The 19,343-nt window shown below is 40.9% G+C and overlaps 1 protein-coding gene across 3 annotated transcripts in view; it reads left to right on the forward strand.

The window, feature by feature from the left end:
• LOC138039225 (spatacsin-like) overlaps positions 1–18,243 on the forward strand; it is a 60,939-nt gene extending 42,696 nt beyond the window's left edge. For all 3 annotated transcript variants that reach the window (XM_068885433.1, XM_068885432.1, XM_068885431.1), the window contains 17 exons: positions 951–1,165; positions 2,991–3,128; positions 4,042–4,221; positions 4,683–4,871; positions 5,742–5,858; positions 6,737–7,048; positions 7,879–8,016; positions 8,716–8,776; positions 10,022–10,192; positions 10,992–11,134; positions 11,759–11,866; positions 12,242–12,410; positions 14,506–14,538; positions 15,156–15,226; positions 15,299–15,448; positions 16,635–16,792; positions 17,395–18,243. In XM_068885433.1, coding sequence (XP_068741534.1) covers positions 951–1,165; positions 2,991–3,128; positions 4,042–4,221; positions 4,683–4,871; positions 5,742–5,858; positions 6,737–7,048; positions 7,879–8,016; positions 8,716–8,776; positions 10,022–10,192; positions 10,992–11,134; positions 11,759–11,866; positions 12,242–12,410; positions 14,506–14,538; positions 15,156–15,226; positions 15,299–15,448; positions 16,635–16,792; positions 17,395–17,575 — 2,534 coding nt within the window. In that variant the 3' untranslated portion in view covers positions 17,576–18,243. The remainder of the gene's footprint in view (positions 1–950; positions 1,166–2,990; positions 3,129–4,041; positions 4,222–4,682; positions 4,872–5,741; positions 5,859–6,736; positions 7,049–7,878; positions 8,017–8,715; positions 8,777–10,021; positions 10,193–10,991; positions 11,135–11,758; positions 11,867–12,241; positions 12,411–14,505; positions 14,539–15,155; positions 15,227–15,298; positions 15,449–16,634; positions 16,793–17,394) is intronic.
• Positions 18,244–19,343: the final 1,100 nt, after the last annotated feature.

Consider the following 19,343-nt stretch of genomic DNA (forward strand, 5'->3'; position numbering starts at 1 on the left):
GGAAGCCGGACAGACAGATAGATCAGATTGATAGAAACTGACTGATTGATCTATGGATGGACTGACGGACTGACCTCGTCATTATATAGGCTTCACTATTATACTGTGGTTAATGCCAATTCTAAATTTTCTTTACTCTATGGACACTTTCGTTCGGCATCACTCTAGTTTAGAAATAGTGAGAATAATGAGCGAATGAGTTCCTTTGGTAGCTTATTTCATTTCAGAACACTTGGAAGTCTGCAAGGGGTAAAATAACAGATCAGCACTCATAGAATATTCCTGTTTATTATTCCACCATTGCGCCATTTTACCATGCATATTTGGTCAAGAGAACGCGCAAAATATGAGACGGTAATACAATGTAGTGTCCAGGTTTGACCGGTTTAGAACAGAGAAAATACGGACGGAGCGGGAGTTTTTCAATGAAAGAAATTGTTTTCAACACGATGCAAAGCCTGAGAATTTAGCGTGTCATTGCTTGTCATTCGTCAGTTCGTTTATCCAATCAAATAAAGGACATTTGAATGGTTTCGTCTGTGTTGTTTTCGTCATTCGCACGCGCCTTATTATGCAATCGATACGTATACGATTCTCCCTCAGTGCAGGAAGAAGCCAAAATACGAGAAAATGGCGTAATAGTGGAATAATAAATCCCTTATTGAATGGTTTAACGTATAATAAGTGCGGACACTTTGTTCGTTGCTCGTATTTTTCCTCGCCCCTTTGGGGCTCGCACTAAGCATCTCAAAAAATATCCGCGCGTATTATATCCTAAACCATTCAATAAGGTGTTTTATACATGTTGTCAATTCAACGGGAAACATGCCAGAGGTACAGGCAAGAGTTGCAGGGCTGGCTGAAACGTTTGATCCCTCCGTTTTAAATTGAAGAATACAAATTGTTGGACTATTTAACAATTATTCTCTGCTGGCTTTTTCTCGTTTTAGTGCCAGATTACTGCGAACTTCATGAAGTTTGCAAGGTCCTTCATGGTACTGACACTGAGATCAAGCTTGAAGTTTTTCTGGAGCCTGACAGTGAAGCTTGTAAGGAAGAAAAACATAGAGTGCTGCTCTCGTTGCTGAACAGGAAACACTTTGCCCAAGCGCGGAAATTCGCTGACTTGGTCGGTTTGGTTGATGATCATATTACTCTAAAGGAGGTAAATGCTCAGATCGAACACTCCTTGCTGGAACCTTGAGCCCCAAATATTTTGGGTTGCATAGCTCACACTGTATGTATTTAAGGAACATGTTTTAGAGCATGAAACTTTGTACATATTAAGACCTTTTTCGGGCCCGAAGGGGTTTCGGAAATTTTAATATTATTACGTGGGATTCCGTAGGCATACGTGTACCAAGTCTGAAAACCAGTCGAGTGTCTTTTTTGCTGTTGGTAGTCAGAAATGCGCATACCCCAGGGATATTGAATTATGCTCCGATTGGGTGAATCCAATTTTACGTCCCTCAGTATTTCCAAACTCCCTTGGGGCGATTAGAACACCCGCCACTCGGCCACGGTGACGGACTTCGGTTATTGCGATGAAAGCAAACGTTTAGTTTGGAATCCTTTCCGCCCGCGATCATTGACGCAGTATTAAACCTCACATCTGAAAGTTTTGATAAAGTTGACAGATTCTTTTTCTTTGAGAACGGTAAGGAGAATTTTCTACGTTATTTCAAGATCTTGCTTCGTTCTTGTGTGTTCCACTGTGAACATCATTTTGCATAGAACTAATACTCTAATCGACCTGTTTCTTGCGAACCAGTTTGTTCAGTCGTTCCGACGTAGAAAGAAGATAAGACAATAGTATTCATCACCCAAACAAAATAAAAAAATGAAATCAAGTTTTATAAAAAAATTAACTGTCGCCGTCACGGGGACTTTGCGGGGTCTCAAGATAACTTAATCACAGGTGGCTGCTAAAATCGATGTCTCGTTCGATTTACGATGGAAAAATTGAACGTAGCAAAAATCTCCCAAAATGTTTTTCGCTGTTGGTAACTTGGCTATATTCGTGGCACAACATTTATGATGTTTTCATGTCGTAAATTTTGTTGCTGGATCGGCACTTCCTAAAAATTTCCTTCTGCTCTTCTTAAAAACTGTATATCAATATTTATTTATGTTTGCGTCAATATTGCGTAAAGCAGGCTGACAAAGTCTGTACCTTGCTTAGTTCGCATTTTTGAGCGTTAAAATAGAAATGTCCTTTGTATGTTCCTGACAGCAAGTCGCATATTTTGAGGTCTCCCATCCAGATACTAACCTGGCCAGACAGGGCTTAATTTCAGTGAATTTTTGTCTTGGAAAGCTGTCAGAAGTTCAGAGTAGACGCTTAAAATTGTGGTGAAAAAGAAGTTCTAAGGGAACTTGGAAATGATCAACATATCAGCCTTGAAGCCACTGTTTCTCGATTTCCTTTTATTTTCTTCAATCTTTCTGGGTTTAGTATTTTACTGAACAGCATGTCTTCTCAGGGGGTATTTAGCAAAGACATCTACCGTGGCACTATAATGATTTAACAATATCGTGTAGTACATATCACGCAAAGACAACTTGAATCTCCTGAAAAACAAAACACAGCTCAGTTCACAGTTATGGAAAAAAAACACTGTCAAGTCACTGCGCTACCACACGTACGCAATACGTGCCTATTTTCTAAAATATCACGTATCTCGTCAATTCCCCCACCCCCCACCAAATATTCCGTATCCCTATGATTTTTTACCTAAATATCCCGTAAACTATCTTGATAACCCCTTGTAGGGCTTCTTTGTTTGCATTTGCAAATTTAGTAACAATAATAAGAGTTTTCACAACAAAGTACTTCAAGTCAAATTACAGATTTATCCTTCTAGTAATCTCTTGCCATTTTCCAAAGTTTACCCGTCGGTGACGTTCACTGTATCTGAACAATTTGTGTTAACTGTTTGCGCATCCCACGGATTCACCCTTATAGGCGTCTTGTTGCCTTTTAATTGCAGGTCGAAGCCGAATTAGAAAGTGCGAAGAATTCCAAATTGTGGGAGATTGAACAGGGAAGGATGGCCCTCTGGCGTAAAGCTGAAGACTGCTTCAGAGACAACAGTTGTAAACCAGATACCGTGGGGTCATTTTTTGAGGTAAGAAACTTGTGAATTGCGAAAAAAAGGACGCTTTTCCCCGTTCTCCACAAATGCACGTTCATTGTTGTTGAGCATTTCTTTTCACATTATTTGGGAAGTTAAAATAGGGGTCATACTAAGTATTTTTCCAACGAAATAAAGCAGGCAAGATAGCTAAGATCGTAATACCATATTCTTTACGGCCTCCCATTGTTTAATACTACAATCTTGGACAAAACTCGTTGGGAAAATGTGACGCTCTAATTTGTCTGTGTGATAAAGAGTCAATTCTTCCTACTTTCCCCCCTCCCCCTATTCCAATGTTGTTTTAAAAAGCGACCAAAGGCTTGCACAGTATTTAGCATCACATTATCAACATTGGTATGGGGGGAAGGGGGGAAGGACCAATATATTTTGCGAGTCCGTGCCAAATGATGCTTAAGCTAGAATTTTTCCCAAGAGTTTTGTCCAAGATTGTAGCTTCCTTATTTTACGGACGGCCGGGCATTTTTTTTTTGTGTATGCGTGGTGCGTGGTACTTGACCCAAGTAATCATTTATTCATCTTATCTGTGTGCCTACCATACTTTTAGCCCCCCGTGGCAACCTGAATTTTCGAGGTTTCTATAAGAGACAATTGCTGAAATTGTCAAGACAAGTGCAAAGATCACATCAATCTTTTCTTAATGCTCTCCATCACCTGTAAAATTGTATGGGGCAATTAACTCAAGTTGTTTCTGTCGTTGTTAAGAGTTGCCTGAAAGTTTCAACGGTTTTTTTCCCATTTTGAGACCGGAATTGCTGGAACGTATGACTATTCCTCTAATCTCAAAATTAGCTTGACGGTCAATCGCCGATCGCATGTTCGTTGATTTATTCCATTTTTGCTCCGAAAATTAGTACTAAAATGGAAAAAACGTGTTTTGTTATAGAATCAAGCAAAAGATGAGCAACTCTCTCTTACTGAGCGCGCTATGCTTCTTGGGTTAGCAGTGAAGTGGTTTTCAGATTCCTCGCATGGCCCGCTACGAAAAACTCCGACGGAACTAAAAGAACTTCAAAAGAACCGCTGGTTGTTTAAGATACGAGCAGAGATTGAGAAGGACAATGAGGTAAGATGGCTAATCTGAATAATTCTTCTTTAATTCTGTTTTCAAAATTATTCGGATTAAAACAGAATTAAAAATTCTATTCGTGTAGTTAAACTTAAGCGGGTTAACATGGCCCTGCAAAGGATTCGGAGAGATTTAGAGATCTGCATCCCAAGTAGCAAAATGTGATCGGTTCATGGAAAGTCCTAAAATTAATAACTGTGGTGCAGAATTAATTTAGCTTATAATTGAGAAGGGAGGACAATTAGGAAACGTTGTATCAAGCGTCAGCATGTTTAGGTTCAGTCATGGAAATCAACATTGTGTAGTTTGCACTAGGGCAATAAAGTACGCTGGAGAAAAACGCGGACCGTAATTATAGTGTGGGTTAGTTTGTTTGTTTGTTACTTATTTGTTTAAACAGGTTGAAGTTTTGGCAGCTATCTCCTCAGTATTTTTAATTTCGTTTTGATTCTTTGTAGGGTACATTGACGCGTTCAATTAGCCATCTTGAGTTTCTGTCCTACGAGTCAGAGATGGAGTTATTAAGTGACTTAAAACCAAGCCATACCGAGGCCGTGCGTCATAAGGCTGTCAATCTTAAAGAACTTGTACAGGACGACGATGCCAAGCTTCAAGTGGATGCTGAGTGTCCTCTGGCCGGGGAAAAGGTAAAGTAAATACTGACAAATTTCAAGCTAAGGGTAAAAAAGGGTGTTGAAGATCGTTTTAGGGTATAAAGATGAAGCCATTGCGTTCATGATAAAGCCTGGTTTTCACTAGCGACACAAGCACAAACATAAGTAGCTTGTTCTTGTGAAAACGAACGTCGACGTAAGCATCAAAATCAACCACGGCGTCCGCCATTTTGTTCAAATGCTCAGACGCGGGGGATCTGGAACGAGTGCTTTAATTGGCCAGACTTCGCAAAATTCGTTGTGCTAATGCTGCGCTTCGTTTTCACACAACGCAAGCGAAGGCAAGCATAAGCGCAAACACAAGGGAAAGGAAAACAATTGATGTTTGTTCTTGTGCTTGCGATTGTGCTTATGCTTGTGGTTTGTGCTTGTGGTTTGTGCTTGTTGTTTGTGCTTGTGTCGCTAGTGAAAACCAGGCTTCATGTCCCTATGTTGCCTCCGTTTGCACGGGTCTTTAGTCTTAACACCATCAGTATTTGCCCAACCAACAACATTAGCCACATTGGATTGAGATTCTTCACGCGTGTAAAGCCACGACATTTGAAAACCAGCTTAATAAAAAGCAAAACATTATCAATATTTTTGCAGAATCACAACTTTTGACTTACACTTCGAACAAAGTAGGATACTGAACGTTTCAACATGGTGGCTCGTTCCGCCGACGCTGCATGCATAGACCATTCTGTTTGATTTGTGCCTTCGATCGATGCTGCGCTCATTAATGGTCAAATTGTCGACCTCCTGCGCATGCATAAGAAAACCTGTTAAGGGAAGTCAATTAAGTAAGGAGAATGAGTGCGAAAACTGTTCACAGTGACTGTTTGTTTGTTTGTTTGTTTCCAGGAACTCTGTGCTTTGGAGAATGTGATTGGTAACTTGTTAGAAGGGTGTCACGTAACCCAAGCTCGTTGGCTTGCCAATTTGTTCAGCCATAGCTCTTTGGAGCTGGATGTCGTCATGGTAATTTGTGTTTTCTATACTCCAACAACCTTGCGTTGTAGGATATGCGCATTAATCCTGTGATTCCCCCCTCTTGAAGTCTGTTCCTTCTATAATACAATACAATACAATACAATACTTAATTGACCGCTCCCCATAGGGGCTTTTCAGGGCCAATGAAACACAATCAACGAAACAACAGAACACAACAACAACAACTGTTAAGAATCCCAACTGGCCGGAGGCAAACCAGTTGGCTATTTACAAGTGCAGCTGGAAAGTTGAACCAGGGACTACCAGGAACAAATTCAGCGAGTGGTCAGAGCGGGTCTTGAACCCGGGATCTCCGGATCTCAAGTCAAGCGCCCTAACCACTGGGCCTTCTGAGACCAAAAACGCTTGTTTCAAACAGTTACTTTTCAAAAAGAAGGAATGATTATCGCAAAGCAAAGTCTTAGCATAGTTAAGTTACTGCCGTTCTTCATTCGACCAAAAATCTCGAATGCGAAAAATACTACTAACGAATGGAACAGCATTTCCCAGTTGGTTGCTTAAAGCCGATCACTTTAGAGAGTTTTGCGCCAAAATATAAAAAATGAAATACAGAATTTTTGGGCAAATAGAAAGCGTCGAATATGTTGTGCTTGTTGGCTGGATTTGGAAAATGACGTCGCTTTAAAACGGAGGAAGTGAATTAGTATCGCTGCTATTGATTAGGTCATCATTATAACCCCGATTATATTATTACTGAATAAGAAGCTAAACGTCTCAGTACAGTGACTACCTTAAGAACAAATCCACTGGTATATATACGTTTTCACTTCGAGTGACGTTCCTCTACGCGAACTCTAGCCACAACAACTGCCTTTATTTGTCTATTTGGTTTCCTTCTATGTCAGTCTTGCATTCATTTGGCTCAAGGCACTCGATTTGTAGACACTCTTGATGACCACATCCAAAAACTGCTCAAAGTGAAGACAATGAGGAGGGCTAGCACAACCTCAAGTGACAGCACATTTCGCCGCACGGGCAGTTTTGTCTTCTCAACCAGCTTTACTGAAAAAATGTCAACTGACGAGCGATGGGACTCGGTATCCTCTGATTGGGTTCAAGTGGAAGATATCATTACAACAATGGAAAGTTTGGCTTTTTACTGCAAGCAAGGAAAAAGGTCCTGTGCATGTATCATCGCATGCTACAAGGTTGCACAGGTAATGCGGCTGAGAAAAATCTTTATTTTTCATATGAGCTGGGTTCTTTTGTTCTCGCAGTATCTGTTCCCGCTTTGTGTCACAATATTTTAAGAGCTGGTAGCGCTTTTGTTTGCAACAAAGGAGAGAAAAACAACGGAACAAATTCCTCTTCTGTCGACATATATCCCTATAGCGTATCCCACTGCATATTCCCCTCCATCACATCCTGCACATAAGCTGTCAGTTTGCTTAAGATTAACAGAGAATACGAACCAATATCCCGTAATTTACCTTTTCACATACTGCTTACAATTTCTTTGTTCTCTGGCATGGAGGTCCTTCAAGCGTATTTCCAACCAAGCGGAATTCAGACAGTTTTTCCAATGTTCTACTCCATCATGTTCAAGTTCATCCCATACAAAAGACTTCGTCGTTGTTTAGATTTTATTGGGGATCAGGCCAAGCCATTCCAAGCGACCAAATATATTTTAAGACACTCGTTGTTCGTCAAAAAATCTTTAATGAAAACCAAGAGGGGAAAATATGTTGTCCTATCGGAACACCGAAAAACAACTCCAAGACGCCAGTTCCGTCATCAATATTAACTATATCCTCATGATCCTGAGGCATTTTCAAGTTGATTGAGCCGGCCAACCCCCGTTTTTCATAGGGAATTAATGAAAAGAGCTTTTCTTAAGACACGTTCCCAGCTACTGTAGATTCGATTCACAATGGTCTATTCAATAAGTGAATTCTCTCTTTTTCTTTTTTTTCATTTTCTCCGCGTACATGTAACTAGTCTGCGGTGCTTTAGTTAGCTTCATGGATTGTGTTTTTTTTATTTTCAGACACTGGGTCAAGAGTACGAGACCATCGTTAATAAGAAGCCGCTCAGTGTGCTTCATGCGCTTCTGGTTTCTGGGTTTGACAGCCGTTATAAACTTATGGACAGCTATATTAAAGCCATTCAACTTGACACCGCTAAGGTAAACGTTTCATTCGGTTTCATTTTTGCGGTTGTTTCTGTGCCATAACTGCGGATCGTAGATTTAAGGCTGAAAACCAAGAAACTCTCCTAGCATTAGGCGTTCCGAGAGCTTGCGTTGGAAACGGTGTTGAAATGCAAAGTGTTGTTTTAATGTTGTTCCAAAGTTAATTTTTTTATTTAAAGGAACTCCTGAAAAATTGTGGAATCCAGCTTCGTGTTGGACTTTTCTTCATGGGTCTAAAGTTTTGAAAGTAGGTCTGAAACTGAGGAATGATCGGGTTTGCTGGGTTTGTTGATGGGGAGTGAACCACGAAAAAACAAAATGATACCGCTGATATCATTAAAGCGCCGGTAAATTAGTTCTCGAAAAACTGGGCCGGTCTAGATTTGTTTTTTGGTGGAAACTAAAGCAGTACACACCGAGAGGTACTGAATTCATGTCCCAAACGGTTTTAAATGCCGATGCCATTGGCACAGTAAATAATCGGTGGGAGAATCACCGAGGCACTAGCTTCATTCAGTCACTGTTCGACATGCGTTAAAAAGTCCTTGTAAGTAATGCTAAGGTTAATACAAAACCTTATTCCATGGACAAAGGCAAATCGCTTGAATTTAATGATCCAAAGATTAAAAAGCCATTAATCTTTGACAGGATTTGTAACACCTAATAACATTATTTCTTCGTATCTTTTTTTAGGTGACCCAATTTATAGCCGACATTATCTTGAATTCCCTGCGCGTTCACAGTACTGGCGAAGGTATTGCCGCTGTAAAGTATGATTACATAATTAGCGCAATAATGCACGAATTTTGATTGGTTCTCACCTGTGATCGATTAGAGGACAAACGCCTAGCTGGCGTCATCATCAAGAACTTTTAATTCTTTATTTGATGAAACTAAAACATTCCATTTTGCTATGTGTCTGTTCAGTACTGAATACATCACAGACGACATCAAGTAATGTTTGAAAAATGAACAGCAGTTTTTTATCGAGGCGTAGCCTCGTGTTTTTAGACCCGATCCCTACTTTTCTTTTTCCCATCATGTACCATGTTGGCTTGTTGTTTTCCACCCAACATCATGTGACAAGCTGTTGTCACGTGGTGTTTTGACCGCGCAATAGCCCATTTCCGAGTTGCTGCATGCCTCAGTTTAAAAGCGAGTCCGGGTGCTCAACCATTCAAATGGAAATTAGTTGCGTATTCTTATGCAAATCAAACCCATTTTCCTTACAATAGTTGAGCACCAAGACTCACTTCGAAACCGAGACAAACAGCAATTCGGAAATGGCCCATTTGAATTCCATTTTTCGTGGTAAAAAAGGCTAAGTTTCAGCGCTCTTAAAATCGCTAAGCTTTATCCTAGACAACTCAAACTGAGGAATTGTGCATTTCAAACACTAAATGTTAGAAAAGTGCAAAACCAAATTTCGCTACATAGGCACTTTAATGCAAATGAGCGAAAGCATAAATTTTTCTCATTTGCATTAGATTCGGCTTATGTGAAATGCGACTTTTAAAACGGGCCTAACGAGGAGTCTTTTATCAGGATCTAAAGCTCATACACGTGACGTTTTAAATATTCATCACGGGAAGATTAGAACCCACAAATGACCAGCTCCTAACGTCAGTGGCTTCATAACTCAGTTGGTTAGAACGTCGCACGGGTATCGCTATGTCACGGGTTCAAACCCCGTTGAAGTCCTGAATTATTCAGGCTTCTCTACACAATTGCTAAAATTGTGTTTATAAGTAAGAGGATCATAGCTTTACTGGATTTTCATGTGTACAGAAGCAGACAGACTTAACCTCCTCCATCTTCTCAGAAAATGCACTGGAAATATTATGGTACTGGTTCATCCTTATACCCCAGTATCGAGCACTGACCTTTTAAGTTTCTCTAATGCTATCCAGACTTTCGCTATATGATCTGTAACTTAATGTTCGCTTAACATAAAACTCTGTAAAAATGAACTCTCTATTATGCGTTATTTTCCTTGTAGATATTTCAGGAAGAGAGTACAGTGACCTGACTGTGAATGCTTCACCTTCGTGTGAAGACATCACTAACATGATTCGCTTGTGCCCAGACTACTCCCAGCTTGGTAACCGTCTTCTAGATACTGCAACGTCATTGGTTAATGATCGTGCCGCTGGAACCGCGCCTTCCGGAGGTTCGTGCGTTGGTCTTCGTATGATTTGTTGATAGGAAATGTTACGTATATTCTTGGTATCTCATTTTCTGATATTCCTCGTTTTCCTTATGATGTTCAAAAGATTTTCTTTGGGCCGTGGAGTTAGCCTACCGTCTAATGCTTACATTATCTTCACTCTAAATAACCAACTTGTTTCCTCAAACTGGTTATTTTTTAGTTTGCCACACCAGGCGTCCAATCCGATTAGTTGAGAACATTTGTCCAAATGGGAAACCCGTAGAATTTATTCATAATTGGTGACCAATTTATTGTTCTCAGTTGTCCTTGGTAAGACTATTAGGATGTCAAGCCTTGTTAGCACGTGTTAAATTAACAGAGTTCTTGCTCCAAAATTAGGCTTGGTCAGCTAATTTGGACAATAACAGAAGAGTATTTTTTTGGAGGGCAGTTTTTATATGGGAATTAAGTTTCCCCCTATTGCTTTCCTTTACCTATTGTACTTTTGTATATTTATTTTGTTTTGTACATTGGTAAGAAGCTTTATTGAACTTAAACTAAACGTAATAAAATGAACGCCATTTATTAAGGGGACTCTATCATTCACGCGGACAAGTCTATGTTGCATAATTATTTTCTGCCGACTTATAATCGAAATGGCCCCTCCTTCTGAACTTGCTTTCCTTAGTTCCAAGTGGTAAAGGTTTTGTCCTGTAAGCAAAAATACTGCTCAATCTCATCCACGCAGCGATTGTTTAATAACAAGCTACAGTAAACACACGATCTGATAAAGCAGCGGTTGTATTGTTGATCCAAACAGTGTTGAGCCTGGAGGTGGAGCTGTTGGTTCGCGCTCATGAATGTCATACTTTAGCATGTAACATGGAAGGCATAGCGACTGTGTTACGGTACGGGAGAATCCTCACTTCAGCGCTGGCAGAAACAAAGGATTATATGCTCATGGTAATGAAATAACTTGTCTTTCCTTTTTCCTTTTAAAGAGCGTCGTGTGAATATCTTTTTGATTTTATAGGCGTCAATTTGTTGATTTCAGTTTACAGTGTCCAATTAGTGTTCCAGCGCTAGAAGACTAGCCACTTAGGGAATAAAGTACCTTTCCTTTCCTTTCCTTTTCACATCAATTTTGGAACTACTGGGTAGTGATTCTTCCAAGGAATAAGGTCTTTCGAGCTTATGTTTGCCGAAACGTAGCTCTAGAGCCCGAAAGGCCCCTTAAAAAAGTGGTCGTTGACGATGTTTGCAAAAGAAGAAAAACAACAAAATAATTGGGTTAAGTAGCAGATCCCGTAAGTATAATGTGACTGGGTTGCTACCCAGATCGAAAACAAAAGACTAAAAACAAAACAGCAATGACTGAGACAATCCCATACAGAGACCAGTTTGCGAGACCTGCTGCATTGTATAGATAAATGTGAAGTGTCGTGCCCTGAAAGGACTTCCTTTGAAGAGATAGAGAAATTATAGCACCCAAAAAGTTTCGGAGCCTTGGAGAAAAGCATGCCTGGTTTCTCAAAGGGTTTGGTGACACGCTTGGTTTTCTGTTAGCTTTGTTCTTTGCGTTTTCAGGTTCGTCTTCTCACAGGCGTCGGGCGATTCAATGAAATGTCGTACATCTTTGACACCTTGTTTGAGCACGAGCATTTTGAATTACTTTGTCGAAGAGGAATTGATAAGGTAACACCGTGCAGTTTTTGTGATTCATAAACGCGTAAAAATGTAGGAGTTGTAAAATGATGTGACAGACATAAAAATTTTTGTAGTGATATATATTTTATATAATCCCCCTTTTTTTACTTTGTGAAGCTTAACGACCTCAAAGAGAAGCAGAGCAGCAGCGGCCGTTATTTTATTTGAATGCAAACGGGTGGCATCCCTCGGGAAATCCGGTCAGGATGATTCTTTTCGAGGGCGCGTTCAAATTTTTCGTGTGTGGTTTTGATAGTGAGAGTTGGTTTATTCATTCATTCATATTATCATTCATTCTTTCTTTATTTCTTTCTTTCTTTGTTACTTTAAGCCATTCATTCATTTCTTCGCTTTCGTCCGCAGGAAAACAAGCTGAAAGTGGCCCTTCTTGATTACCTTCAAAAACAGCACCCAGATGACACGGACAAGTTCTCAATGGTAGCACATCACTTCAGCATGTACAGAGAGATCGCACAGACCCTAGAGGAAACAGCAATTAAACAACTCGCCAGCTTGGGGGATTGTTTTCCCGGTAATGCTGTAAATCCGCAGCCAAACTAGAGCGAGAGTTGAAACTCTTGAGAGCTTATTAGAGTCGAGAGTAATCGACAGTAGGCCAAACGAGAGCGAAAGTTGACGAAAGTTTGTCGAGAGTTTCACGCGCAAACATCTCGTGCGCGGCCAAACGAGACAAAACTCTCGCCAAGGTTCAAATTCTTCGAGTGTCAATGAGAGTAGCCGAGAGTGTATGAGAGTTCCTGGGCAAACGAGGGCGAGAGTTTCAACTGTCATCAACTTTCGCTCTCGTTTGGCAAGGGCCAGTGGAAGGAAGCCACAAAGGAAGCCAGTGGTTTCGCCCCGTTGCGAGTTAGCCCCCTCGAGTTAGCCCCGTAACTAATCTAGTTCGTCCCCCAAATATTGCGAGTTCGCCCCACGTAACTGTTTTCGCTCGCTTCTAGAATCAGGCTTACCTGGCAGACAAACCGTTGATATGTTGTTTACGGTATTCACCGCTGACAAACTTGTAGCAAGGCGCTGCTACTCGCAGCCAAACCACCGACATTCGCTCAAAAGATCATCTGTTTTCTTCCAGTAGACAACGATTTCAAATACGCTGTGTAGAAGTCATTTTTAATTCTGGCAAAGAACCTCTTTCTTGTGTTATTAGTAAGGAGCTGAAACAATGACAACGGCGGACATTTGACATTTTTGAAACTAGCATTTCTCTGGCTTCGTTTGCGTAACAGTAACAGGAATTGATTACAATCTCTTGTTTATAGAAATCGTCAGCGTAATATGGATGAATTGGTTCAATCTCTCTCCAGTTTTATCACAGTTCAAATTAGTTTCGTTCGTTAGTAACTTCATGAATCGCGTGTTGCATACTGATTTAACTTAATGGTTTTGGAAATTTGGTCCAATATTGTGGATTTATTTTTAAATGACTTATTTGTCACGGACGCCGCCTTCTTAACATGCTGGTTATTAATTGTATGGGATCGAAAGCTTGATTTCCCGCGCGTTTCTGTGAGAGGAGAAGCTTCGTTTTAAATAAACAGTTTAACGTCATAGCACAGTTTTCGGCTTGAGAAGTCCTTGATGATTTTCTGTCTTGACAAACAAGTCCGCTCAGCACAAACTCCACCAACCAGTAGCACGTCCCAAGCCAATAATCCATTTCCGTGTTCATGTCTGCCGCCTCTTCAAAACGAGTTTAAGTGCGAAGTTTTTGGGATGGTAATTAGCTCTACTTTACATATGAATGAAAACTGAGATCATAAGAAAAACTTTGTACGTCGACTCCCTTTGAAGAGAAGGCAGACATGAACTCGGACGGAAATGGCCTCTTTTAACGGGGCTTTCGCTTGGTGGCCGGTAGATGTCTATCATTTTGTTTCAAGTTTCGATTGGCTTATTCCATTGTTTCTGTTTCTGTGTCGTGATTGGCTGACGCGATTGCTTTGGCTTTACGACAAGTGCTTTTTTGCTTATGGTAAGTTCTTAGTGATTTCTGGGTAGTTTCAGTCCTTTTAGAGGCGAACGGACAAAATTTTGATTTCAAATGAACTGCCAAACAAGCCGTTAGTCGAAACCACCCTGGCTTGACTAGGAACTAACCTTAAAGTGCCTATAACCTCCACACACTTTTCCACTTTATGTATTCTCCGAAATCGTCCCAAATACATCGTGTTTTTAGAACCTTTTGATTGAAATTTCACTTTTTTATTATTGGCTTTCAAAGGCGGGAAAAGTGATCATACTCTGATCCATAACCAAGCAATGAAGGAGAATGGGTTCGATACCGGGTTGTCGTCACAAATTAATTTGCATTGAGATAGTTCTTTGAAAACAGCGATGCAAATTAATTTGTGACGTCAACCCGGTATCGAACCCATTCCCCTTCATTGCTCGGTTATTAATCATGGTATGACCACTTTCCCGTTTTTCAAAGCCAATGAAAGGGTGAAATTTCAATCTAAATGTTCTAAAAACAACACCATGTATTTAGGATGAATTCGGAGAATAAATATATTGGAAAAGTGTGTTGAGGTGATAGGCACTTTAAGCAAATTAGGCTATTTAAAAAACCGCTGAATTTTAATGCGACGTTGTTGTTGTTTTTTCAGAGAGGAAACATGGTCAGGGAAGTACAGGAAAAGGTTGGTGATAAATATTTCTTTCAGCGTTAATTAGTGATTTCTTTGATGCCTGTTGTTACTGAAACTCTATAGCAAGTTTCGCTGTCTTTCTACGGTCCTGCTATGAACGTTCTGTTGGAGAAGGCTTTCTCAGTACAATTTGCTTTCTATTATGAAGAACGCGGAAAGAGAGTAGAATGAGAAGAGGTGTGCATAGGTGTCGTCATCGAGCTCAAGTCTTATTTTGACTTGAATCAGGTTTTCATTTTGCTGTAAGGAAAGGAAAGGAACTTTATTTAAGTGTCTAGTCTTTCTAGCCCTGGAGCACTAATTGGGGACACTGTAAACTGAAGTAACAATAAACGCAAGTCAAGTCAAATGTTGGTTTTTGAGGAGAGGGGAAAACCGGAGTACCCGGAGAAAAACCTCTCGGTGCGGAGTAGAAAACCAACAAACTTAACCCACATATGACGCCGAGTCTGGGAATCGAACCCGGGTCACATTGGTGGGTGGCGAGTGCTCTCACCACTTCGCCATCCCTGCACCCCTAAAACTTTCTATAAAAACTAGGAAAGGAAGCTCAGATATGGGTGTATGGAAAACGGGGTATACTCACGATGTAAATTTTATTTTTGTAGAGGCCGAAGCGTTCTTTAAACTAAATTCCATCATGAAATCCTTCTGCTACGCTTCAGATAACTACGCCAAGGTGAGTCGTGCAATTCAAACATTACAGCTGCCATGGTACCGTGTTTGTTCATGTCACATTTGCGATCTCCAGGTGAACTGCTGGCGCCATTCACAGTCTTGTTTGAAGAATGCCAGGCTGGTTCGTCTTCAGATACAGATTTTCTCCTCTGGCGTCACCGTGGTCAACCTTGATGATTTTTCTATGCGAAAATTTCTTGCTAATCACGCTCAGTTCTTCCAGGTAATTACAGAACTGTTACATCACACTTGGGCCCTGAAGCGTAGAAGTTATTTCAAAAGTGCAGTTAAATTTTCAAGTCTATCAAGTAGTTTAACTCATTATAGTAGGTAGTAGGTGTCATATATTATTACGGCTTTTTAGTCTAGCTAGGCTAAGCTAGAATATCTTAGCCTGCGTAGCTTGGTGGGAGGCAAATTACAAGCGGCGAAGCCGCGCGGAGAATGGGGAGCAGCGCTGGGATTTCACAGCGGCCCTCCCCATTCTCCGCGCGGCCTCACTTGTTATTTTACCTCCTGCGCCGACAATCCCGACAGCTACGCGGGCTAAGAATATCTTGACACATGAATAAAGTTGTTCTGAACGACCGATGCAGTTTGCAGTTCGTCACTCACCCATTTGCCGATCCCTCTCCGTCCCTTCTCTTCACCAGACATTTTTTACTCGCCCGGCACATTTTCCCCTCTTAGGGCCGCCTCAAATCTTTGGCTCCGGTTTCACAATCTTTGTCCCTTGTAATTTTTTCTTGTGGTCTCACTACCGACTCAGTTGAAAACCAATCTGTTTAGTCGAACCACCATCACTGTTTAGTCAGATTGGGTGGATGGTCCCTGCGAATGCATAGAATATCGTTTTTCCTTAATTGATACTATGATGATTTTGCTAAATTCTCTACGTATATATATGATACAATTGCATTAAAAAAAATACTAATAATGCTGTTTTTTCCAGAAAAAGAGGGCGCCCATAGCGCTCAGAACTCCAAAAAAAATCGGCTAGCCCTCCACAACTGTCACTTTCCTCTGCCCCCTCAGTGGACCTTGTGTGCATTATTTTTCTCGCTAAGTTATCATTCCCTCCTTTCTCTTTTAGCGTCAATTGTCTGTTTTTTTTTTTCTGAAATGTCATGAGATCTCTGGATCTCGTAGGGAATGGTAGAATGCGTCAGCTTTCCAAATCGTTCACGGTGGTAATTCGACCTTTATGAACACGTTTGATAAAACCAAATTTTCCTGTTTTACTCTCCCACCGACGCAGCACCACAGTTTCTTTAGAAACTAGGAATTTGTATTCTAAAAATAAACTCATTTGTGACTGTTCTGGGGAGCCCACCCAAGCCATAACAACACTCTTATCTAATTCTCTCTTGGTCCTCTTTTCTCATTGTTGACGCCATTTATGTCCCCAGTCCCTTTTGGTTGCCGAAGCATACAGAAAGCGTGATGCTGGTCTATGGGTGGATGCTGTTTACTACCAGGTTGTTGTGAAAGGCAATTTCAACTATCTACATGACATGCGTTCGGCCATACCGATCCCTAACAGTCTCTTTGTAGACGTTGCTAGCAAGTGAGTAACTGCCAAACTTTTTTGGTTCGATTAGCACTGTTTTGTTTCCGATAATTTTATGAGTGTCAATTAAAGATTTCCCCGATGCACCGTTACTTAGACTAGCCCACGCGGTTTGAACGGCGAAGGGCAACTCTAAGCTCCATTACTAACTCCTGTTTCGGAAAAGGAGCCCGCGCGAGACTGGATTCGAGAGAGTGGCGGAAATCGAGCTTCATTGTGTAGAGTCCACTTCCGGTCGCCATCGCCGCTCGAAAAGGCCTTTGCTAAGCTCGCGGCTCATACATTGTTACATTACCTCTTCGTCAGGGCTAATGCGCTCAAAAGAAAGTCTATGGTTCCAAGCGTGAGCTTTTCAAGTAATTTGCCTTGTATTGACGTACTTCTCCAACCTAGTTCCCAGGATCTCCAATTGTCGTTGAGACAATGAGACCCTGGGAACGAGGTTGCTCACTTCTCGTGTTTCATGCCTTTTTCTGCCTTAACACTTTCCTTTGCTTCGTTGCATGACATCGGGCTGTCTTGTTGGATATACCCTCTTGTTACAAAGAAGCTGTAATAAAGCGGGTTTTAATTTCTGTTTGATGTTTTTATATCTCTAGGTACAAGAATGAAAACTCTCGCTCATCACAAGCGGCTGCAAACATGAAGAGAGTCCTGGGATATGTCAGTGATATACGCATGCGTTACAAACTGGCGAATGACCTGAACTTTCGTGACCTTGGCACGAGCATTCTTGAAGGCGATGGAGGGGCATTTTTAAGGGACGTAATGGTCTCATAAACTTGTGACAGAGACAGGAGGTGTTGATAGTTATAATATTGATGAAATGGGTTGGTATCGTTTACCACATAACAGAAAATACGTAGCAAGGGAATTGGAAAACGTGCGGAAACCGATCGACGCGTGATAACGTTAAAATACTGTCTATAGTCGTTGTCCAGAGTAAAATGATTTAGGATTGGACGATTTTTCACAAGTAAACCGCAGCGAGGAGAGTAGAAAAGCAACCGCAGCACGATCATGACCGCATGACGGCCATTTTGGCGTCCAAAATTAATCCGAAGCGAATCGATTGAAAACGAGGAACAGATTGCAGATTACATCGTTGACTACTTCAATGAAATCAAGAGAATAGGCCAACAAAGCATGATGTGAGCCCTGTTGTACAGTAATCCAGAAAGAACTCAAAGCAAATTAGTCAAATTAGAAGATTATTTCAAGAGAGGTCTCAAGTCGTTGTTTCATTTTCTCTTTCTCTTTCTTTTTGCGAGGGGAGTGGGGGGTGAAGGATGATTGTTATTTTATTTTTTTATCAAATCTGGGTGGGAAAAGAATAATTATTTAGATATTGGGATTATGAGAGAGAGTTTGGGATAAAGGAGATGACACAGTGGCTTCCGCTCTTAAGAAGCAGTAGCAACAAAAATAAAGTCTGATTGCTGAAACAAGCGAAGCACCAACGTTTTTATTTTTACAAGGTGGAGAATGGTGGAAGTAAGCGGTAGTTTTGGAGAGGTGGCTTAGTATTTCCTTCCCATGTTATAATAACAAACTGAACAAGTGTTGTCCACCACCCACAGCTAGCAAAGTGAGAAAACGACGAAGGCGAAGAAAAAACGAAAAGGGGAAAGTAAACACCATATATTTATCTATCAATAAATTCAGGGGAACATTCTCCGCCTCAATTTCGATCGCTGGTTTGTTGATTCGCACCATAGTATTTGTGAAAGTGGTTTTCACGTTACGTCATCGCCGCATTGTTGGTGGACGAAGAAAAAAGATCTCTCATTAGGAAGACGTTAGACAGCAATGACCAAAACCAGGTTGCTTACCAGCGGTTTTCGTTAAAACAATGGTTTGCTGGGGGTGCTCAGTCTCGCGGGCTCAGAAACCTGGTTGTGGTCATTGTTATTTAAGGTTTTTCCTCTCATTAGCTCCTTTTGTTCGTCCAACAGCAATTGTACATTGCAGCAATGTTATCTGTGTCTCTAGAGATTGGTTACAAACCATCTATAGGAAACCATCCGAACGTGTTTCACAGCATAGCCGAAGTTGGAAAGGAAAAACTCTGAAAGGACTTCTAAAATGTCTAAATTGGGGCAAATTAGAAAGGCCTTTGGAATCTTTGAAGTGACCCCTTGTCCAAGACAAATTGTGTTGAGACCCTATACCAGATGGGGACTTCTACGAACAAAGAAGGACTCTAAAATCCCGGAGAAGAGAACTTTATTGCCTACTTTAAGACAAACTCCAATAGCGAAGATATCGATGACGTCACCTATTGATATTAATGTGCCAACCAGAGCATTATTGGATGCCGAAACAGAGGGTTCTCTTGTTTGGTGGTTGGCAATTTTGAATATCAAAAGTAATTTGACGTCAATGTTTGTAAACAGATATCTTCCTCTCTTATTAAACGTTGGTATTCCACACTGAAAAACAAGCTCTTGGTTATTACGTTACATACACATGAATGCGCTCTAACACTTTTTTTTTTAACCGTGGCGGACAACACCTCGGCGACTTACACTAATGTAGTTTACTTGAT

Source organism: Montipora capricornis, chromosome 2 (assembly GCF_036669925.1).
Source record: "Montipora capricornis isolate CH-2021 chromosome 2, ASM3666992v2, whole genome shotgun sequence".
NCBI classification, from domain to species: Eukaryota; Metazoa; Cnidaria; class Anthozoa; order Scleractinia; family Acroporidae; genus Montipora; species Montipora capricornis.